The sequence below is a fragment of the Phalacrocorax aristotelis genome, chromosome 7 (genome assembly GCF_949628215.1).
Source record: "Phalacrocorax aristotelis chromosome 7, bGulAri2.1, whole genome shotgun sequence".
NCBI lineage: Eukaryota > Metazoa > Chordata > Aves > Suliformes > Phalacrocoracidae > Phalacrocorax > Phalacrocorax aristotelis.
This window is the reverse complement of record NC_134282.1, coordinates 32,021,957-32,046,648: the sequence shown is the minus strand read 5'-3', so window position 1 is coordinate 32,046,648 and position 24,692 is coordinate 32,021,957. Positions and strand designations below refer to the sequence as shown.

General features: G+C 42.7%; 1 protein-coding gene across 3 annotated transcripts in view; it reads right to left on the bottom strand.

The window, feature by feature from the left end:
• CSNK1G1 (casein kinase 1 gamma 1) overlaps positions 1-23,957 on the bottom strand; it is a 63,564-nt gene extending 39,607 nt beyond the window's left edge. For 2 of the 3 annotated variants that reach the window (XM_075099740.1, XM_075099741.1), the window contains exons 1-3: positions 23,660-23,957; positions 16,185-16,225; positions 11,647-11,716 (exon numbers count right to left, since the gene is read on the bottom strand). In XM_075099740.1, the coding sequence (XP_074955841.1) occupies positions 11,647-11,716; positions 16,185-16,225; positions 23,660-23,837 (289 nt within the window). In that variant the 5' untranslated portion in view covers positions 23,838-23,957. Of the gene's footprint in view, positions 1-11,646; positions 11,717-16,184; positions 16,226-23,379; positions 23,398-23,659 lie in introns of those variants that run through there. The other variant, XM_075099742.1, reaches the window with a different exon arrangement.
• Between the last annotated feature and the right edge of the window lie 735 nt (positions 23,958-24,692).

Sequence of the window (24,692 nt, the reverse complement as noted above, 5' to 3'; positions counted from 1 at the left end):
TGCTCAGCAGCATGCAAATTTAACAGTAGAAGCACTGCCAAGGAAGAGGCTACTTCTTGGCACGTGAAAAATGCTAAGAAATCAGCAATAATAGAAGACTTCTGCTGAATTGCTCCTCTGCTGTCCAGAGACACATTTTGATTTGGTCGCACCAAGTCCCAGGTAGCCCCTGCCCTTCATTAGCTCATCTCCATCGGAAACTGTTGGCTGGAGGCAGAGCTCTTACCGGCTCCCTACTTCCTCCTCATCCACACACCAAAAATCTATAGCATGAGTTTAATGATACTTTAAGCTTATGGTGTGCTGACCAGCTGCAAAATAGAGTGAAACTGCTGTGATGATAATGCAGAGGGAATGTAACAGCTTCAATTACAGGTCAGCTGCAACTCATGTCTCTATGCAGTGATCAGGAGTCATTCTAGCTAGGATAGCACAGCAACATCAGGCAACACTGGCACATATAGGCCATATTTGTTGTTGAGCCAACGGTGTTTGGGTCTTAGATGACAGATCAGACTGGTCCAATTTAGCCAGATAAAGCAGACAACAGTATTGGACACAAGGGTAGCAGCCCCTGCTTTGGGTGCTCAGGAGTGAGATGATGCTCAGGCAGCTGAAGCTGGCCAGCTTCTGCACACCAGACCGCAGTGGGACAATCTGGGCAGCATTTCTGGCAGCACAACCCTACATGCCATCCCCCAGCTGCGCCAAGACCTGCTTGCAAGGCTGTGGGTGCAGCTTGGCCCCACAAACACTCATGCTGGTAGTACTGGGAGGGCGGCTTGATAGCAGTAATGCTTTGTGCTGCCATCAAAGCTGCTCTAGCATTAGCACAGGACCCAGCAGAAGGACTGATTAAAAAGCCAAGAGATAGACATTCTCTCCTGCAATAGCACCAAACTAGTAAGTGATGGATGCTGAGAGTCAAACACATGTCAAGAGATTGGCAGGAATGTGTTACCCACATGGTCCTTCCTTTCCTGAAGGAAAACCTCCCATCTTCTGTTACAGGAAAACCTTCTGCAAAACAGAAGTTCAAACTGCTAAATAAGATACTACCTTCAGACATCATTTCTTTGTTTCACCTTAGAATAGCTGAGTACAAGCAGGTAGGAACAGAGTTCTGAAGGAAACACTGTGCCACTTTTGGACAGAAAAATTGTTTCAAAAATGTTAGTCTCCACCCAAGGCAGAGCTTGTGGAAAAGCTCTTCTAGCATAGCTGGATCCATCACAGATTCAGGGGTAGAGTCTATGGCTTATCTTTTAGAGATGGGAGGAGGTTTTTGAATAGCAGGCAGAGCACAGCTTAGAAATGCAAACTCCAAACCCATTTAATAGCTGGTGTGGGAGGTGGGCAGCCCTACGTACCAGAACTTCACTTGCATCAAACCTCCCTGGCACAGCTCAAATGTTTCTCTCTCTCTAAGGTGTAGAGCACCTTAAAACCTTCAACAAGCAGAGGATGCGTCTGGTGCTTAGGAAGCACAAACATGTGAAAGGGATCCCACAAAATCAGGCACCCACCTTCCAAGAGGGAATCAGCTTAATCTGAATTGCAGCAGTACTCAACACAAGACACATCAGCTATCCAGAAAATGAATTGACTTTTATTGCTCTAGACCTCAATTAGTTTCTATGTGCAGCATCCTGACTGCTTGAAAAATGTTGATAGAAGGCCTGGGAAAGGGGGCCAAGCGGAACAGCAAGGCTACCCAGTAGCTGCATCCTTATTAATTATTGTGGCCCTAATAGTCAAATAGTGTTTTCCATTCAACATATACATCCCAAATCTGAATTCCAACGGGTATTGTCAAACATTCAGTACTTCCATTTCCTCACTCAAATAGCTCAGGCACTCCAAGCCCCAGGTGCAACCTGGGCTTCTAGCAAGCACGAGATGTTTCAGCCCTGGGGTTTGCTAGAAAGCACCAGAAGCAGCACAGACACCTTCATAATTAAATGGCCCGTCTCTCTCCTCAAGCCCAGCTGGACCCTCAAAGCAGTTGGGCCAGGGGCACATCATACAACCCACTCATAGCAGACATTGCCGTCTATCAGAAGAACCCAATGAGGCATGTGATGACTTGGATGAGTCCGACTGCTACAGATTTACAACCACTGTTGAGGGGCATGTCAGGCTTCAAGGAGAAGTAGCTGCAGGAAAGGCATTTTTCAGCTTCCCAGCATCCTGCTGTTCCCCTCCACATACTGCCCAGCATTGGTGGATTCTGATTTGTGATTCATTGCAATGAATACTGGAAAAGTAAGAGATGCACGAGGACTTTTTGAAATATAAAAAGGAAACTGCTCTAATCTCATATTCAAATATTAATGGCCTTGCTTTAAAAGCATCTGATAGCTTCCAATTGACAAAGCCTAAATTTAGCCCAAGGAAAGAGATGCTGAAATGTGCACGTTGAGGAAGCCCTTCCTAACAAGGGAACTGCCACAGTGAAAAAACCCAAATATTTTTATATAGTAAAATATTATTCTCCAGAGATCAATAGCAAGCCAGCTTTGAAAGCAGGCAGGCGGGCATTAACTAGGCATGTTACAGTATTCCACTACATTTTATTTTGTAATTCAAAGGCTCTGAAGTCAGAGATCCCCCAAGTTCAAAAGTTTGACGGACTACGCTGACTTTATAATGAAGCTGCTGATGACAATTCTTTAAGGCTGCAGCTAAGTGTGAGGGACCTCCACGAGTTGCACCTTTTTTGTTTAAAAAGGCCACTTTCAGAGGAACGAAACCAAGCCTCCTTGCTGAGGCATCTCAAACTTATCTCCAATGGCACGTTTCTTTGCAAGATTTGAGAATGAAGGTAGAAGAGCTTTTCCTTATGGTTAGAAAATTAACCCTACAGCTTAAAATGAGTGCTATAGTCTATCGCGGGGATCTGAAGCAGGGAAATGATTAAACACGAGATGTGACCCAAAGGCACAAGTTGCTTTCTGCGCAAATGGATGTCAGTTTTATTAATCTGTGCAAGATGATACAAGTCACTTATTAAATACTTATAGTAACTCAACACTTATATTCTAAAGTATTTCTAAATATTTCAAAGGAGGCTGCAGTGCTAATCCAGAGTTTTTTAGCGTGACAGCTACGAACAAACCTTTCCATACAATGAAGCAGGACACAAATGCGCTTCAGGTGATGGCTGCATGTTGCTCCACGCCAGCACAAATCCAGTTCAGGGTGCAGAGGGGTAATCCCCACCCAGCACCTCACACCCCAAACCAGCACCTTGCTGTGGGGTGATGATCTGTTGGCTCAACTCCTGGCCATGGCAGTGTTTCCATCAAGGTGGCAAACAGGAGTGGGATTTCTGAAGGTTAAAGCCACCACAGCAACAGCTAATGCATATGTTCATGGTCCTTAATTAAACAGGGGTGTAGACATCTTGCATTAACCCTCACTTACATGGCCTTGAGTCATTCCAGCTCCCTTGGGGAAAAGCGCTGCGCACAGGGAGTTCCCTCTGAAATAGCTGGTATTGGCAGCATGCTCCACCACGGTGACTTGTTTACATCCATCCACCTGTATAACAAGTCTTACCAAAAATGACCCCTACCTAATTGCTACACAAATGACAGCATTGTGCAACCAGCCCGGAAAGAATTTCTTTATAAAGGACACCAGTACATACAAAGCTTGCAGCAGGTCATGAGTAAAGAACAACACAGAATGAGAAAAATGTGCTCAACATAAGTTAGCTTTTTGGGATTGCCTAATACGCAGTATGGAGTAGCAGACAGCTCAAGCTACATTGAAAAATACATATGCAAATATTGACTAGACTATGTAAAAGGCTTAGTTATTTATACCACCTTAATTTTTCTTGGTCCTACTTCCTACAAGTAAACAGACTGCTTCGCTCCAGCGAGTTGTGAAACAAAGAAGTCCAAAAGTAAACACACAGACTCTGTACTTCATTGGAGGTGGAACTTGTTTACGGAGCAAGAATTAAAACCACAGGATCCATCGATATTCTATATGCAACGACATACCGCTCCCTGACTCAGTATATTCTGCTCATATGCTGTGACTCATCTATTGCGTGGGATAGGAAGAGCAGATATCTTCTCTGTTTCCTGGGATTCTCCAGCGTATCAGACTCCTGCTTCCCACCACAACACTGTAGAGGCTCATTATGTTTGACATCCACTTGCCAATGTCACCTACCTGTCCTGGGGGTGAGCTATTGCATGAAACTCAATGCATGTTGCCACCGGACTGCTATGAATCACATGTGCCAAGGTGAGACTGCGAAGGAGTGGGGGAAGGTGTGACTCATCTGCCAGCTGATATAAAAATAAACTACTACTGAATCAAAAATGCATGACTTCTTTACATTATGTGCACAGGCAGAAGCTGTCACTATGCAGGAACTCGATCATCAGCTCAGAGCAGCCAAAAGAAACCTGAAATAAGCAGTACTCCATTTTAACTTCCAAAGGCAAAGCTTACAGGGAAGGCATTGCATATGGCATTAACAACCACAGGGGAGAGATACCAGAGATGCTTTGAAATTTAGTACCAAAAAAAAAAATTCCTATACATCTACTGGTCACTGCTGGAAAGTCAATACTTCCCAGGTCCACAGTGCATTATTTATTTGTGTGGAAGCACAAGATTAAAGAGCAGTTTCCTGATTGTGTGGAGATGTTTTTCAGCCATGGTCACGTACTGAGAGCACGGAACTGGGCTCAGAGTGATACAGTAACAGTCATGCAGCCGTAAGCTCCCTGTCCTTGAGAAAAGGCTTAGAGTTTGGGGGACAAACATACTTTGGGGAAAAAAAAAAGTTAAAGCTTTGCAAGTATATATCAATGCAGCAGACGTGTTTGCCTCAACTTCTTAGCAAAGCAAAGCTCATAGATATAAGGTTTTTTTTTCCTTCCCCTCCAACCAGCATAGCGAGAGAAGAAAAAAAATGGAAAAAATAAAAGGTTTTGGACAAAGCTCGACTTAAAGTCTCAGCATTGGGCTTCCATCTCCGATGGGAGGCTCTGCAGACACAGATACATGAGCTCCACTGGATATGACAGCAACTGGATGAGGAGAGGCATCAGCTTTATGGCTGCAGAGGCAGGTGCCTGCAGCATCCAGACATCCTCCTGCAGCACATAAAGTGACATGGAGTGGCTCTGTGGGCTCTGCTGCTGCAGGGCAGACCAGCATACAGATGGCTTTGTCATGCTTCTCTTCTCTGGAAGAGAACAGCTTTCTAGAAGTGTTCACAAACAGCGCCTTCAACTTCCCTTTGGCAAAGGCATGCTAAACACTTAACAGGCAAGAGATGTACTTATGGCACTGAGTAAGAATACAGAGGTTCCTACAGCAGGAAACATAGCAGTGTCTTAAGTTTAAAAGGCTTTATAAATCTAAAACCCGTTTAAGGTGTTTTCTACTAGAGCTGAGATCAGTAGGATCCACCTTTCACACTACAAGCTCGAGTAGCACTGCACACAACCCCCACTGCCAGCCCAGACCCTGATCAGAGCAGTTAGTCAACAGGAGAAGCCAGTATCTCCATGTGAACTCAAACTAGCTGGTCGGAAATACCAGCATATGCAAAAGGACATGTAGGAGCTGCAGCAGATCGCAGCCAAAAATCCAAATGATAGGATGGGCAGAGATAAAAGCATGGCCACATACTCTTGTATGTCCACCTTACACACGGGAAAGAGAGCTCAAGCCAAAGGCTGCTGAAGAGAGAGAAACAGAGGCTGGGAAACATGGGCACTGCTTGCCAATAAGAGATGAGTTTCCAATAAAACCTTTGGAAGAGATTTCCCCTGTGAAGTCTGTAGGAGAGTTTAATTTTAAGGAAAGGTGAGAATCTGGACTCAGCCTTAAAATAAAAAGACCATTGCTGCTGAAGATCCTCAAACCAGGTCAGTAAGCAAAAAGAGCCCGCAAGACAAAGCCAACACAATTGCCAAGATCTCAGCGTGCCACCAGCAGGACCCAGCTGCTGAAGGTGGGCCAACGGGCCTGGTAGAGATCCTGCAAGCTGTATGAACTGCTTTATTCACCCCAAACCACGTAGGTGTGTCCTGGCATGCTGCTGGGTGAGCAGGGGACAGTTTGAGCAAAGCAGAAGCTTTGCCTGTTGGTACGCTGCCCAGGAAATGCAACCATCTCAGGAGCTGGGTCTGTTTGACCATGGTCAAAGTAACTCAGGTTTGCTCTGCCAACACCAGCTTCCCCACCCCAATACTTATGGGGAACCAGACGTTCAAACATCAGCCTGTGGTGGGGATGGAGCTCCTCTACTCATCATCCTGCAAGCTGTAGGGCCTGGTTATTCAAGATTTTTTGAGAGTGATAAGAAGCCAAGCCTTTACTCCACAAGCTTTGAGTACAGGGGACAACTGTCATGCTCAAGTGACTCATCCAACGCTGGAAACATGCTGGAGACTTCAACTGCTTCTGGCAGCCGTAGGAGATGTAAAAGCATCCAGTCAAATCAGAGGGGGAGCTCCTCTTGTCCCCGAGGTCTGGAAGAAGCAGATTTAAGTACCTGTACAGAGCAAGGGGAAGCCCAGCAGCCAAAGAACCAGTCCTGAGGAGGAAGGGAACACCTGGAACAGTCAGTCCTCAAAGAGGGTCATAGAGCAAGAGCCTAATCTTGGGGAATGTCCATCACACTTGGACTTCTTGTGGATAGCTGTGCTATTCATATTCATGTTCATATACAGGTAGGTACTATCCAGCAAGAAGAAAATTCAGGACTAACTGTGTCACCACCAGTAAGGTGAGATCTTGGGGTATAGTCCAGGACAGAGGAATCTTCTATGTCAGGATGTTTGTACATGCTCACATGGATTTTATGACAAAGAACAACCATGGAACAGTTTGGTATGACACTGGCTTCTTACACAATTGATAACAGAGTAACACAGCTAGTTTACACAGAGATTGTTACAACTACTCCAATTATCTTGGTCAGCAAATGGATCATATCCCAGACTACCTAAAACCTAAAGGAATTCTCGTAGTTTCCTGAGACACTCTAAAGACTGACCATCAGGTCCTTGACTCTGTGCCCGCAGTTTGCTTTTGTTTGCTCCACTGCTTACATTAAGGTAAAGCAGTCACACACTATCTTAGGTTATTAAATATTTAATTCCCCAGTGAGACCAAAGAAACCAGCAGATGGTCACTGTGCAGCAGGCCCTCGCCTTTTCTTGGGGGGAGGGAGAAGTTCAAGGAAAAGTCATGAAAACCCATTTCTGTAAGCAAACATCCCTCCATTTAGAGGGACAAGGTAGGAAATTATAGGGGAGCTACTAGTTTCTCTTACTACAGGAAGGCACTGAAACATCAGAGATAGCATCAATTACCTATAAAAGCACATCGGAGGCATGTGTTAGTTGGTTATTTCTGACCCAGGACTATTTCTATTAACTACTTCTGAATCCATTTGATATATCCACAGGTATTGAGCTATTCTGAGAAGCACCCAAAAGAGCTACATTCATACAGTTTAGATCCCTTTATCAAACTTTTCACAGCTCCAGTATGTCTTAATCCAGTGTGAAATATGTCTTAAGATGTATGAGACACAAGAAATCCAGTCTTCTCAGCTAATCCAAGCTGACTACTGATCTTCATTTGAGTCACGTGGCAGATGAAGAAGCTGGTGCTGATGGGAGGTAACAGATGCAACTTTGGCACCTTGTCAGAAAGTCTTTAAACATCGATGCTGATGAAGCACATGGCACAGGAAGCCACAGAGTAGCTGCAAAAGGAAGAGGTAGCTATCACACAGCTGTGCTGCTTCCTCTGTTCACACAGAATAACTGATAAACTCCCAGGAACTAACTCCTGGCAGAGACCTGAATTATTGGGCCATTTGCTACTCTGTTTAACTACACCAAGGAAAATGCAAAACTAGACTGAATAGCTAAAAAAAAGACTAATTTCACTAGTTTTTGATGATGGCAACAAGTGAAGCAGGTAACCAATACTGACATACATCCTGCAGGCACTGAACTGTAGAATTGTTCTAAAATTTTGGGGCAAAGGCCCCCAAAAGTATTCTGTGCAATATACTGCAGGACCCGGCTCCAAAGTCAGTGTAACAGAGCTGGTTGCAAATTTGTCTCCAAAAGTAGCACTTCTCCTACCAATGTGATCAAGCACTTCATGCCTCCTTAACACCACGGCTTGGGCTTCTAAGGGGTTTTGATGCACAAAACCTTTAAGCTCCTCAGTTTGGCAGTTGTGCTTCTTGATCTGGTGTGTTGCAAGTAAGTCATGACCAAATTTTCTGCAGTCTTTAGCATCCAAGACTATTCTCTTGGAAGGCCGACTGCCACAAAACACTTCCCTCCAGCCTAGTCCCAATTTCATGTGGACACATCCAGTCACATACCAGAGACAAACTACCTTTTCCAACACACACAAAGCTATCCTACAAAAAGATTCCTACTTGATCCGTGGCCCACCTAAGTTCTCCTATGATTGGCATCCACGAGAAATATACTTTTGAAATGTTTATCATGAACATCCAGGAAAAAGGAAATCACCATTAAAATTCTTATTAGGAAAAACCCAGTTTTTCTCCAAATGCTGCAGGTGATGACAATTTTGACTTCTCAAAGAGACTGCTCAGTGAGACCATCTGGTTGTACATGCAGTTGAACGCAGCAGTTGCACTAACAAGAGGACCACACTGCTACCGCAGCGTTACAGCAATGCTTTTACTGGTCTTATTTTTTAGGCTAACGGTGGGAGGTTCGCAGTCAGCCATGTTATTTGTCAAGATTAATTGGCTACTTTATTGAACAGTATGTTATGTGTAACACTACTGTTGTTCTGAGTCGCACACACAATGGGTTTGGAGACTTTTAGTTTTCATTTGGTGAGTCTGCAATAATTTCAAGGAACCAGTCCTCCTTACTGGAAGTTCAAGGCTATCTGTTCAAGCAGTTGAAGTTTTTAAGCAAGGACCATTACAGGGATCCTGGCATTAAAAACATTACTGAGAACAGACCCAGCTACTTGCCCAAAGTTGGCACATATTTAGAACCAATCTGTTTCTACAGAAAGACTATCTTCCCTTAATTCTCACCATGGTGGGCAGGCATCAATTTAAGGCTCCCTGGTCCTGGCACTCTGACTCCACCAGGATTTATTTTGTTCAGCTTCCAAGTTTCATGGTAAGACCACACTCACATCCTCCACCTGAGCTCCTGGTCTGTTTCCAGTTGTTTTAGCAAAACTTTAGTGCAAAAGCTCATAATGGCATTCAACGGATTATGGGAGCTAGGGTTGCAATGCTTGTGGGACCACACAGAGGTAGAAATAAAAGTCATTGGTTCATAGAATCATAGAATAGTTTGGGTTGGCAGGGACCTCTAGAGGCCATCTAGTCCAACCCCCCTGCAGTGAGCAGGGACATCTTCAACGAGATCAGGCTGCTCAGAGCCCTGTCCAACCTGACCTTGAATGTTTCCAGGGATGGGGCCTCTACAGCCTCTCTGGGCAAACCGTTCCAGCGCTTCACCACCCTCTTTGTAAAAAATTTCTTCCTTACATCCAGTCTAAATTTACTGTCCTTTAGTTTAAAACCATTACCCCTTGCCCTGTCACAAGAGGCCTTGCTAAAGAGGTTGTCCCCATCCTTCCTACAGTCCCCCTTTAAGTACTGGAAAGCCACAATAAGGTCTCCCCACAGCCTTCTCTTCTCCAGGCTGAACAACCCCAACTCTCTCAGCCTGTCCTCATAGGAGAGGCACTCTAGCCCTTGGATCATTTTTGTGGCCCTCCTCTGGACCTGCTCCAACAGCTCCATGTCCTTCCTGTGTTGAGGGCTCCTGTTCATGAGGCTTCTCAACAGTCTCTTGACAAATACTGGCCAAAAGGCTTGAGATGACAGTCAGCCCCCCCCCTGCCCCCCGCAGAATGAAGGGAAGAGAGATCTTACAGGCAAGATCTCCACGCCTGATGGTGGCATACTCAGAAATACCTCTATTAGCATGCACAGCATCAGATAGGGCAGAAATGCCCTGTCTGGGTAAGTGTTGTAGGATGATAAATTTAGATTCATTAGGAACAGGAAAAAACCCATTAAAAATAATTAATCTGACCAAAATAAATGCAAGGCCCCAGTATTTAATCAGTTTTAGAGTTCATCAATAACACTTTTAAAAGAGTGGTAGAAAGCTGACAGGTATAGAAAAAGCAGATTGGGATTCATTTATGTGTCATGCGACATATGCACGAGGGTATCACAGAGATGGCAAGCATAACAGAACTCAAGTAGGGAGTGAAGAGCAGAATTAAGTATCTCTTACTCTATGAATCTACATTTGATTTATTTACTACACAGGCTTCAGCAGAAATGCCTTAAGTCTCAAAAGCACAGGTAAATGGAATTAAGTGACAACATTAACCTAACAGGAGCTTTGTGCATCGTACCAAATGATACCACCAAAATACAAAATACATAGAAAAGAACACCTTATTTCAGTAAACAAGTCTCATTTAAAAAAAAAACAACACCACAATAGTGTTTCCAATAGCAACAACTTACTTGGTTCCCACAACCCAGATGTTGTACCCTACAAGGATCAAAGAAGCTACAAAATGTGGAGTGCAACCCAATCTCCAGAGGATGTGCTACACAAAACTAAGGAAACTGACTAGAAAACTTGATTTGAACAAGCAGAAAGGAAAAATGCAAGATGACTGCTCAGGCACTGCATATTATGAACTCAGAGCAGATATATCTTTCATTCTGTTCGACTTAGTATTTTGGTTACGTGAGAGCACGTCCTCTGCAAGTGGAAGCTAGGCCCATCCAGGGAAAATCAGAAAAATAAAATCAGAGGGAAGTGTAAAAAAATTACAGTAATGTAGGAAAAACCCAAGCTCAACATATGATCAAGGCACAGAAAGTACAGAGAAGGTCTTTGCTTCAGAGAGACTTCCTTGTGTGGTGGGGAGTCAAGGCTGTGGAAATCCCTGGCATGGGAAACAGCATATGCTAAAAGTCTACATAGGTTTAAAAAGCAACCATAAATTCGAGGAAGAAAAATCCAAACACTATTAGACAAAGCTGGAGCCCTATAATAGGGAAATTAGAGAATGTGGCAGAAAAAAGAAATTAAAAGTAATTTAAAATACCTCTGGCTTGTCCTGTGATATTCTTCTCATATTTGCTGTAGGCTACTGTCACACAGAGGCTACTGAGCTCATGGGCTTTTGGACACATTTATGATTTAGTAAATATCAATGTAAACAGTATTTCAGATTTTAATTAGAAAAGCTCTATGCTTCTTACACAATTTCCTAGATTTTAAGACTTTATATCACCTTTTCGAAATCTGTCATTCTACACTTAAGTAACTTTCCCTCCATCAAAGGTTTCTCTGTTTTACAAATGGACTTTCATGGGTATTTCCCATATCAGTCAAACCTCACTAACCGGAGTGTCCAGGTCCAGATAATTTCCCAGTATCATTATGATGTTATTCTGACCAAATCTCTTCCAAAACTTGTATGAGGCTAAAAGAATTTGCCCAGATCAGTAAGTCCAAGTCAGGGTTACACAACAAATATGATGGCGACATTTGATCTAACAAAGAAATGACAAATTTTCTATAAGCTTAAGGTATGTTTACTTACCTGCACTTCCAAGTTGTTTATAAAACCTGTATTCTAAATGAAGCTGTGGTGCACGTGACTTTATTGGTTCCTAAAACAGAAAAAAATTTGGTTAAAATCAGTTTGACATAATGCTTCAAGTTTCAAGATAAAACACCCTAGACTGAAAGTCTAACAACAGACTTCACCATTAGAAGTCATTTAAATAAGTAGAGAACAAAAAGCAATAAGACTCTGGGGGAGAAATAACTTCCTCGTTTAAATACAAAGTTCATTCATGGCAGTGAAATTCAAGAATCATTCAAAGCTCCTGGGTCGCTGAAGAATGTCCCTGGACATTGGCAGGAGGAAAGTCAAAGCTGCAAAAGACCAAGTCTCAAGTTCAGTTTGTGGACTGTGGTTGCCCACAATATTGTTGTTGGTCACTAGCCTATTTTTGAAAAATGTTGAGTCATATATCTGTGTTTTAAGGCAGAACACAGTAGTATAAATCTACAATCTTGCTTGCAGTAAGTGCTACAGTATAGCCAGATATCTGGTAAAAACACAAAAGTTTTCCCCCTTCACTAGCACGTGTCAGTCAAACACCTCAAAGCACTCAAGAATATTTTATTTTTGTACACAGAATAAAAAAAAAGATCAGTTTGCAATGCACCCAAAACATTACATTTCTCAACTATTACTCATCTGCATTTTATGCACAAAACTTAATGGCTCCAATCCATAAAGGCATTAACATGCAAGATTATAAAGCTTCTAAATATACAAAGTTAACATGTAGAGGATTAAGAGACTTGAGTAATTACATTTTCAATAAAACCATGCATTTGGGATAGGCAGTAATGTGGATTCACCTACTGCCCAGACTTCTTTGAAATGAAAGTTAATACTGGCCTCAATTTTCCTTTGGATTGTTGCTTATTTTCTCACATTTCAGATAAGAGAAGAACCCATTGTCCAGAAGTTTGCCTCTAAAGGAGTCCCCTAAGACCAACACGAAAAAGAGTCCTGTATGTTTCACATCAGCTCCTATAAGTTCAAGCAAGAGCATCCAAAACAGGCTGAACATAGACAAGAATGAGCCAACATCTTCAGTATGGTGGGACAACTCTTCTGTCTGCATGGGAGGACACAAAGGCTTCAGCTGATTCACTTCTCTTTTTTCACTTGTGGTCTGTACTGCAAGACTAACCTCCGCACTTAGCATGAACTCCACATTAAAGACTTCCCTTTAAGTGAGAAGAATGATTTTTGCAGGAATTCAGGAAGTTTGACCTCCAGCCAAGCTGTTCATCACCAGCTCAAGTCATCCCCCCTGTTTGCCAGCAAGGGGAAAAAAACGCTTCTGGTTGCTTCTCAACTTCCTGATATTTAAAAGCTTCAGAAGTCAAATATAACCAACTACTTAGAAAACAATGGTGAAAAATATTCTCAAGGCAAAACTGCGCCTGTCCTGAAGGCAAATACAAAGCAAGGCGAAAACAAGTTTGTTATATAAGTTGCATTTAAATTAAGGTAATCGTTGATGGTGGCTTGAGGGAGAGTTTATAGACACCTGCGTGGCAAAGGGATTTAGGGCAACAGGAAGTCAGCCTGTTCAGGGAATATTTTATTTGTCCAGATAAATAAGCCCAAACCACTTCTGCATCAGAGCTGCTGGAGCCTGAGCTCTGGACACTTGCCAGAGTCGTGGCAGCTTCTAAGAAGTTCATACCAGAACAGATGGTTGTCCTGTAGGCCAAGGGCTTAAGGAAGCTGGCAGATGTTGTGTTTGTAGCAAAAATAACTGAATTGCTGCTGCCTAATGTACAAAACCCAGAACTTGAACCAAGGGCATCATGATCACTATGAAAGGGTACAGCTTTGTACCTGCGCTCAAACTACATCTGTATTTTAATGCGCTCGTTTCATGCCAGGAAAAAATTCCTACTATGTGCAATTCAGCATTAAAAACCTTCAGAAGATTAAACCAGTAAATACAGCCAAGGCATTTCAGAATACAAAGTCCTCCGTGAACTTGTAACCAAATAACGTTCAGCTGAAGAGCAGGACGAGGAGCTATATGGTGACACCACACAAGTCAGAACACAGTCACTATGCTCCATCGCCAGCAATTTTCCATGATGCAGCACAATCCCCACCCCTAAAGAGAAACCATGAGACATTAGCGCTGAATTTCACATCACTTTCTGATCAGTCCTTTGGCATCCGTCACACAATTCTCTAATTTTCCAGCTTTAACATCATGACAGGAGGCACAAATAGCTGAGACAGCAGGGTTGCAGTTGCACAAGACTATCTCACACAGCTAGTGGGACTTGGAGCAGAGTTTTGACTTGGTTCAACAATGCAGATAAAAGAAAATATTGCCCCCAAGTACACGGAAAGCAGCTACTCTACCACTAGTCAGCAAATTATTCAAAGGATAAAGAAAGTGACAGTTAAGTACACACATAAGAGCAGCATATTTGCTACTGAGGAGGCTGAGTAATTCTTACTCCTGGGGAATATGGTCTAAGATTAGGAGACCAGAAAGCACCCATCTCTTCTACCGTTCCCTCACTAATCATCTCAAAAATGGAGCAGGTATGTGAATGCCTGGATGGCCACTGGATGGCAATTCCAGTCCTTCAAATGTGAAGAAACAAAGATTTTGAAGCAAATAGAACTGGAGTGTGTTGCAGAGTAACTGCTTTAACACTCAGCTTCTCTTTTTTTTTTTTTTTGGGGGGGGTGGGGGGTGGGTAGAATGCCACTGGAAAAAATAAGATTAAGATAACAATAAAGGTGATGCCATTTGGCTCTGCCATACTGTTATTGAAAGGTTTCAGGTTACTGGGTGGTGTCACTGCAGGCACTGTTTCGAGAGAAACGAGCATCCTTTGGACTAATACAGCTTTGTTTTTCCTGTATTATCACTTCCTTACACCTTCCAATGCTATAACTTTGTGGGATTATCTTTGAAAGCAAATTAGATGTGTCATTGATTCAATAAAACACCTTGTCTGTGTCCAGAGCTCATTTTCTATTGTCAGACCTGCCTAAAAAGTGAGCTACTCAACAAGCACGTCCTCCTTCCTGATGTGGATCCATATCAAGGATGTCCTAAGCTCCACTGCAGGTCTTTATTTTAGGGAGTATCTTCTGACATTTGCCAATAGGCTTGAAAACAAGTCCCTCCTGCAAATCCCTAATTATTTTTCACCTACTACACGTCATATAAGGGGAATGCTAGAGATAAAATCTGTGGCACTTGGACGTGATCAGAACTAATGTGCAAAGTCCATCATGATCTTCTGTAATCTGAATTACTCCTGTCATTTTGCCAGACAACATCGGTTGGGCAAACAGGCTACTAATATCAAATTAGCATTAGAACTTTAACTTCAGGTTCAGGTTTGGATCTGTGATTAAAAAGTATAAGGATAAGAAAAGAGCACATAATCTGAAGACACCAAATTTTAAAACCCCAAGAGACTAATGAAAGTCGTAGTTTACAGATAAGAAAAGTTAAGGCATAAACACTAACTACTGGGCTAAGCTTTTATAAATCTGGCAGTGCTACAAGTTAGAGTGTTTTGCCATCCCCATGCCTCCTACTTCAAACCACCATTGACCACAGTGCCTTCATGCCCTGAAGCAGTCTTCAGAAGACGACTTTCTACCTGGACTCTTGCTGGTCCAGGTATGAGAAACATGGAAGCTGTCATTGTGTGCACCTGGGGAGGGCTACATCAACTGCAGGGCAGAAAATAACCACATAACTGGTGCTGAGGCTTGTAATAGTGGATGACAAGAGAGCTGTGGATGAAACTGCTTGCACAAGTTCTGAAGCTCAATACTGTTGAGGATCTTTTTTTTTAACACAACTCCTGCAATGCTTTGGTAAGCCAATTTGATCCATTTTTACCATCTTATGACAAAAAAGGAGAAAATTATGCTGAAGATGCTGTGGTTTTATACCCTTGGCCACCCAAATCAGCTAGAGGAAAGACACACCTTTGCTGAATTTGATCTTGTTTTCCCTGCTGCATCTACGGTCTCTCAGCATCATATCAGACTGAGTTGTGCTATTCTCCCCCAAGGGAATTTTAACCATTGAAAAACCCTCTTTCCTGACTCTTGACTCCAAAAACGTGGAGCAGCAGGCTGCACAGTGCCCCGCTCCTAACCAAACACTCTGACAACAGCCCATCTAGAGAGAGGTAAGGGTCTGGAGAATCGATGGAGTCCTGAACAGAAAGGCTCAACCTGGGGAATGGGAAGAGGTGGCAAACCAGCAACTACTCCCATTCACTGGGACCTGGCAGTCAGCTTAGAAAGGGGGACAACGCTCTCACTGGTATAAGACAGCTACAGACCATTTAGGTACCAAAAGCATTCAGCAGGGGGAGGGATGGGTTCTTCCCTCATTTTTAGTGTTCTCAAGAATTTATCTTATACAAGTTATTCTAGCTGAGGGCGAGCGCAGCATTAAGCCCAAAATGAGACAGTTGTTTTTGTCTGAATTTTTAACATTAAGTACAAGTCATTTAAGAACACCTAAAGCTTCTACTTACCAGTTTGATCGCTACATATTCATTGGTGTAGAGATTTTTACCTGCCAAGGAAAAAGAAAAAAAAATCTTTTAGTTCCTTATCCAACATGCGCAGCTAGAAACAAAATGCAGAAGAGTGTTACTGATAGCAAAGAGCTGTCTTTTCTCAATTCCCTGCTCAAGTTCATGCCTTTAACAATGTGTAAGCCTCAAAATAAGTTGCAGCAGTTCACCAGGGCAGGCAAACACTATCTTCCATTCAGCATAAGGTAAACATGTTTTATGGCAGCTCTTATGTTCAATGCAAGTGTTCAATGAGCTATCCCAGACACATTAGGTTTTATTATCTGCATCATGCCAAAAAAAAGTCTGGGGAACAAAAAAGTGAAGAATGAGAACATAATTTCTTTCAGAAATGTCTTGAATTTGCTATACACTTAACAATTTTATTCTATGATCCTATGGCAGTTTCACTAGCTTAATCATGCATCAAAACAACTACTGCAAGGAGGCATAGGAAAATAACCTTTGTACCAACACACAGCTTTTATTTCTTTCTCAAACAGGCAGGCACCATGTGTAAAATGCCTTCTGTATGCCAGTGGCACAAAGACAACCCTCGTAATCTAACAAGGCCAATAACTCTCAGCTGCAATACGATACCAGTGACGTTAAGAAATACGCTAAAAGAACAAAACCCATTCTCAGAACCCCAAAGCACAGAGCAGTGCTTAGTCTGACACTAGCTCTGGCAAGCACGAAGGGCAAGAGCACAGTACGAGTATAATCAGGCAGACATGAAGCCAGCTGCCAGTATATTGCGGCTCCATAACTCTGAGCCAGAGTGTGCTACAGCTGGAATGGAACCTGTCTGGTGTTTGAATCAAGCCCTTGGCCTCCTTAGTGATCTGTGGCAGAGATACACAGCTACATGTGTCAAGGAACATCTCTGTGTGTGTTCTGAAGCTGCCAGTTATCATATTATTCAACGTCCTCCAGTTCCTCTGCTATGTGATTTGAACAATCATTCCCCTTTCACCTTCTCCATGTTGCTCATGACTGACAGCAAACTCTCCTGGGAGATATACCACCAGGGAAGGATGCTTAGGCGGTCCTTGTACCTGATCTGTCCCATCATCCTGACATCTCTGCTACCTTTCTGACCTCCTCTAGTTCCACTGTGCCCTTTGAGAAGGGCAGCCTCCACTGCACAAAGTTCCCCATGGTTTTATACAGGGAAGAGTTGACCTTCTTTGCTCATCATTGCTAGCACTGCTGCAGCGCAAGTCATGCTTTCATTGAGTGACTGTGTGGCTCCAAAATTCAATAGCAATCTATACTGGCAGTTACCAGTGCTTGTTTGTAGCACCAGCTTTGCCCAGCTCTATTACACACTCACTTTCCAGTTCCTCAGAACAGACCAGCTATTGGGAAAGTCCAAGACAGGGAGTGACACACTTCAGAGCAGGTAAGAGTTGGGGCAGCTCTAACATATCTATGTGACACTATCAAAAAACCACGCCATGTCACCCCTTGCATGCAGCAACAGCATTTGAAGACTCAATAAAAATTAAAGGTGTTATGAGCATGAGAGAAGACAGTCATCTTTAAATCCTGAAATATTTATCAGGGAAAATTCCCCATTTATTTATTTTGCTTTATAACAGCTTCATATTTTCTGAATTCAACTTCTTTTGATACCATCCCCACTGTTTAACACAGGGCAGGCATTTAAATACAAGGTTAAATATCCTTAGAGGAAGTGTTTTATGCAAACAAATGTGTAAGATGAGCCCCAGCATTAACTGTTGCAACACTGGGTTATTTGAATCTATTTCTTTAGATCTTTCAATAGAAGCTATTCTGTCTAGGCTGGAAACAAGGTGTAGAAAGTAAGTTTTGCAGTTGCATCAGGAACACTCAGACATTGGAAAGTTGCATCAAAGCACTGAAAGAGATGGAAGGCCAGATCAGCTGAAAAGCAGGTGGCAGGATAAACTGCTTCACCCTTTGAGACAGATAAGGGCTCCAGCCTGATGCCATCTGATGGCTGGTGGGGAAGAACATGCAGGGACATTAAAAGAAGGCAGCGTAAATACACTTAAATTATCTGTTCCTTATTAGCTACCAGCAAACGAGTCATATCAGCAGCTCCAGATGTAGGTCACCCACTGACACTTCCTCCTCCTCTTGATAGGGACTGAACTCCTATCAAGACACGCAATTTGAGGACACTGAGCCAGACTAAGAGAAGCTCTGGCCCAAATACATGAGAGAGATGCTTTAAGCAGCAAAAAAACCAAGGAGGGAGGCATGGGAATGCCATTGCTACAGGTCCCACAACCTCCATCACGGCCTTGGAGATGCACCATTTCAAGGTAGTATTGAGGCTCAACATGCAGGGATGTAAGGGAGTGATGACCACAGACCTTCTAGCAACACTTGTGCTCTCCCATTGATATAAGATAACAACATTGGGGAAACAGTGCTCTTCCACACTCATTTCAAGGCAGAGAAGAAAATTGCCAACAGCCTCCATGTATGTGGAGCCATAATCCAGCCTACTATAGTCTGGTTCACAAGGCTGAGGACTAGACAGAAGATAGTTTGGTAATGAAATTCCTCAGCTAAAACACTGGGATTAGCAAAACACTGGCCTGAGATGTCAGGCCAGCAGCCAAAGGTAAATGAATTAATTAATCCTCCAGTTCGTCGCCTTCAAAGCACACACTATGGGGAGTCTCTGAACATAAGGAGGTGCAAATGGGTCCAGCTTCTGCACTCCCCAGCCCTTCCCAAAGATGCAGAATGAGATGCTTGCTTTGCCAGCAAATCCCCAAAATCTCTCTATTGGCTTGCTCCAGACTGAGATCTGCCCCTTGGTTTTGCTATCACACCATCCAAGGTGTAATGGCTTCTTCCTCCTCCTCTGAAGCAGCACTGGGATTAAAACAGAAGACTAAAGGCAGTACTTCTCACAGGAGAAAGTGAATCTGCACAGTAGAATAAGCCATGAATAGAAGCTGCATCCTATTTTAGTAAGACAAATGATCTGTAACAGAGCTCAGATGATATAACTGTGTTAACAAAAGCCTTTCAAGTTCAGGCAAAGCTTTTGATGGAGCAGCGATTAAGTTCATGCCTCAGTTTTGGGTAGTTCCACTGACAATTATGAACTACATATTCTAAATGAGAAGTGATGCATTAAGTCACTGGCATTCACGTGGGAAACCTAACAGAGTGGATTTCTCAAGCCCTGGCAGTAAGATATGGCGAATATACGGACAGATTGTAGACCGATTGAAAAGCCCAAAGTGAACAATCTCTCGTGCGCACCATTCCCACAGGTCAAAGTTAAAAGCCACAAGTACAAAACTCTCATGAACAACATGAATCAAAAGTGCTTTGACCTTTCTGTCTAGCTTGTTGTTATATGGACAATACATTCTGATGACAGGTCAGGGCTGGGTAATGGAGCAAATACCCAACTGGTCATCCTAAAGACCACGCAGGGATCATCCCAACCAGCATAGCATCTGCAGAGAGACCAGATCCCATGGGTAGCTGAAACATGAGCTCACATCGATTTTGTAGTGCCAGATTTGCTGTCCCTTCTAGAGCCCGTGCCTCCAAATAACAGTTCCTAGAGTGGATCCTACACCAGATCTATTCTTACCCGTGCCCTCCACGCCTAGCATTATTCTAGCCCTATATTCACATGATGATTTTGTTATTTGAGAAAGAGACAAAACCAACCCCAATATCAGATGCTATTACCATATTTTAAATTTTTAAAAATTGTTTTATTTGTTTTAAAGCAAAGCTCCTGGCCTCAAACAGAACTGCAGGAGCCAGCAGATCCTGCTTTTGAAGGGGACACCTTCTCAGATCTGATGGACCTGCTTTGACTTGGCAATGTACAAATAAGCAGCTTTTCTTCTAGTTTGGGGCTTGCGCTGAATCTTCATGAGACCTCTGCGTGAATCATGCTGACATCTAACTTCTGGATACTACACAATTTCTTTGCACATGAAAACACAGGCTTCTCCAAAAACCACTTTGGTGCATCTGCCTATCAAAGCAGGATACAAGCAACACACGAGATCTAGCTCACCTAACATTTCTTTCCCCTCCAAAGAGAGAGGAAAGCTGCATTAATCATAATTTATAAATGATAATCGAAAGCTCTGTTTTGAAAATGCCAGATAACGTTTGCATTAGAGCAAAAAGATTTGGGCTCCAGTCTACAGCTCTGCATTAAAAGAAGCCCCTGGTCTACCAAGAACTTAACGCTTATTTTAGAAAACCCTCCAACCTACCGCAACTGGAATAATTTTGCATTAGTACCTATTTAATTGCTTTACTAAATAAGGGTGCCAAACACTGGGAAAAATGAGACATTAGAAGAGGCTTATTTTACCCCTAGCATGGTTCATGGTTCAGGATTTCAGGTATATACAAGAAATACCCACTGGGTAAGTCCACAAGTCAATACAGGGATGCGTTTTGCAGGCTCAGCTGGCAATATCTTTTCTATGGTGAAGTTTAAAGCCATGGCTTATCATGGTACCAGTTCTAAGCAGTTAAATCTCATTTTTCCTGAGCAGTGAGCACCTATTTACATCATAGGATTTTACAGCCCAATAAGCCTGTTCTCAGGCTGTTTTACATAACGCCGGTTCTCCTATCAGCTTATGGTAGAGATACAGGACATGCTATAAAACTTCAGGCATGCTCCAGCTCCCTAGGCAGCACGAGAATTAGCTTGGCAGACAACTGGGAGCTGCATGACAGGGCTTGGCATTGCACAAAAAGCAATGAATCCCTGTAAGCGTGCAGAGTCCAGCACAGGGACAGCAAACAATATACCCTCTCTTTGCTGGCACAGTACTCCTGCTAGTAGGATGAGCCACTTCAGAAACCAAAGCTCTTACATACCACTTAATCTGCAGCCTGTCCAAAGAAAGAGCATCCAGTCAATCCTGTCTTATCTTATTACTCTGGGCCAGACACTGAGTTTTGCATTCATCTTCCTATTTCAGCTTGTCTGCGTGCTGGAATCCAACTGTGCTGCTCCTACATGCTTCAAAAAAATAATATCCCTGGGGCTATATGTATTTGCAGCAAGAAGGATCAACCTTAAGCAGCGAGCTTGATATTCGCAGAAAATAGCTTCTGTACATACATGCCATCTCCTCCCTGAACAATCCGTCCTCTGTCCAGCACTGGAGGGTAATGCAAGAGCGGCTTAGAATGAAAACACAACACCTGGAAAAAGAAATTCTTCGGGGAATTGGAAAAATATATTTTCCCCTTATTTATCAGTGTGTGACTTCATTCCTGTCTGACTAAAAGCATTCATTGGCGCTTAACTTCTCCAAACCCATGTTAAAAAAAAGCGCAAAAAGTAGAGGGCATACCATTTATCTCTGCAGGCCAACACTGTTATCAGAGACTTGTTTGCTCCTATTTCAGACTCACTGCTTCTCCTGCCCCCCAGCACAGTTCAGTGATAATTAGCATCACATCTGTGCAATAGAAATATCTGATACTTGAGGAAACAGGGGTTCTTAAAGCTATAGTGAATAGCAAAAAGCAACAGAGTTTTTTTTAAAAGAGCGATAATATAGCTTCTGTAAGGACCTTACACCTAATTGCTGTTATCAGTCCATATGGCCTGTTGCCCAAATACAGCATGCTACGTAACCAGTATTAGCAAGACATTTGCCAGTGTATTGAGAGAAAAAAAACAAAAGGCCACTTAGTTAACAGGCTTTGCTTTTTCCAGAGTTAAAACTTAATTTCTCTGTAAACCAACTTTTTCAGAAGTGAAGTCTCTTGTGTTGCATCCATGCTTTGAAACAATACCTTAGTCAGAAATCCTATACTGTTAAAATTGAAAAACGTGAAAAAGAGCATCCATGGAAACAGGATCAACATTTGGGCACCAGCTGAATAAACACCCGGAGCCATCTACCTGGAGGTATCCATTACAGCTGCTGAACCCCAAAGCAGAGCGTGGATTACAAAGTGATTCAACATCTTCATGGGGATCCTGCTATTGTGACTTTTGCTATTGCAGGGGGAGCTTTGAAAACGCAATACGGCTATTCAACTTATGTTACTGTAAGGATCCAAACTCATCTTCAGCTGCCAATTATGGTCATGTTTGTGGAGGTGGGAGTTTTTGTACCTGCCCTTGATTTCTCTCCACCTTTGGAGCATTATCTCTGTTCCTGCAAATCAATAAAACTTCTCTGACGTAATGCTGAAACTCAACTTTCCATTCACTGAGACAGATCATAAGCAAGCTGGTTAATCTTCACACAATGGAGAGGTGGCACATCATACAGATGCAATAACCAAACCATAGAATGAAAGATTACATAGATTAGTCTAAGATCACATAGACTCCGAGCAGGAATCTACAAAGATACTATCAGTAGTTATGTGTTATAACCCTTTGGTTACCTGAAGCAATTTCCTGATTTATCATCCCTTGTGCCTGATGCACAAATGATTTTGATTGCCATTCTAAATACATACCAAATTTTGGGTGAATGCTATTTATGTCAGCCAATCTGTCCTGAGCACTCTCAAGTTCACTACCACAGCAATCCAATTCATTCAGCAGAAAAGTGCAACTATTTTAAGTTAGTCAGCATCAAGACCATCACAAGGTGCTGCTTCTGATCTACAGCAGCTACCCCAAAACCATACACTGGGAACTCAGGGGCATGTAATTAAACACACGGGCTGCTTCTCCCACCTCATCTAAAAAACAACCATCATTTGTTCAGGATGGCTTAAGAGCCCAGTGCACTGCAGCACAGTGCATTTGGCTCTTAAACCATCCTAAACAGATGATGCATTAGCATAGCCATCTGTTTGGGCGACCAGCTGCAAGACATGTGGTTAGAAGGCCAACAGACCACGAAAAATTACGGGCTGCTGGGCTGGTTCAGCAGCTCAGAGGCAGCAGACAGATGGCCAGTCAGTACACCCCACTCTTCACCAGTGAGTCAAACACATGGGACAGATGAGGGAGTGGGCAATGGGGCTGAAACTAGGGCACCAGGATTAGTGAAGGACATGGAAGGAAATGTGGCCAAGTTCTGGGAAAGTGTCTCACCCAGTACTTTAATATGGTGCCCTAGCTTAGGAATAAGAAATTGAGAGCAAGATTTAGCAACCCAGGCAGTTAAGATTTTTTTACCTTATGCAAGACATGAGCACAGAGCAGCCTTCATTGTTGGGGTTGTTCAAAATTTGCATCTTTGGCCTCTCCAGTGTATTCACTTTGACTTTATGCAAACAAAAATAATGCTAACAGTTACGTTTTCTGAGTCAGAAGCTTCAGGTACAGCAGCTCGACACTTCGGCAAAAAGCCAAGCACACTCATTTCTCAAGCCAGGATAAGGTTTTATGTATTTAATATTCCAGTGGTGAAATGCTAATGTGGGTAAAGCAGGCCACTAAAATGGTTACTTCTTACCTAGTCTGAGTTCTCCAAAGTTCCCGCACCCAATCTTCTTGCCCACTCTGAAGTTGGGTCCCACCATAAGAACGCCAGAAGATGCCGACGAGCTTGGTCGAGAACCATGCCCGCTCCTTCCTGGCATTCCTTTCGTCGTTCGTTGTCTTTCATCCTTTTCCCTATTAGGATGGTCCATGATCTTAGTGAAATATCTCTGCCAGCAAGCTGGCAGAAAGGAATTGGAGTATGCGCTCTTCTCCTTGGAGTAGAAATATATATCCAAAAGTATCTGAGTTAGGCTCCAAGAGACTCATGGATACGCATGTAGTTCTTTTGGCACCATATCTAGTTTCCTAATGCATCTTGATAATGTACCAAGCGGTCAATTATGTTCTTGAGAACTCAGTAAAGGCAGGTTGGTTTTGGCTTCTTACCTGTAGAAAAGAAAAAGGATATGTGAAATAAAAATCATTATTTTAAAATACCAAGCAAGAAATGTACAACAGGACCAACGTCCAGAACCTTCTGGAAATTAACAGCTATACGGGAACTTAATTTTCTTAACAATTTTCTGATAAAAAGTCCCGACAGCAAACAGATAGGTGCTGCCCACCTACTGCTTGCTACCAGAGTTACTAGGACTCACACCACATATACTAACAAAAGCAACTTCAGTTACACCAGCACATCAGGTGGAAACCGCAAGGAGATCATGTCCCATCTTTAAAGAAACTGTGAAGTGCAAAGTTTGTTTTCTTCTCACTTCATACATTTATAAAGTATTACACAACAGCCAGACAAAAAAAATAGTGGCAAGTGACAGGTGCCAAGAGAAGAAAATATTGAAGCACTTAGGAAGTCAAATTCTCCTTCATTTTACATCTTTTAAAGTTGACCTCAGGTATATTTGCTAATTGAAACTGTTTTCAGTTTGGTCAATGGAGATGACCAAAATTAGTAGCCAAAGCAAGTTTTAAAAACTTTAAAAAGATTTTTAAAAAGCTAGAAATTTCCTGAAAGCTGTATCATCAACATACAGTTCACGTTACTA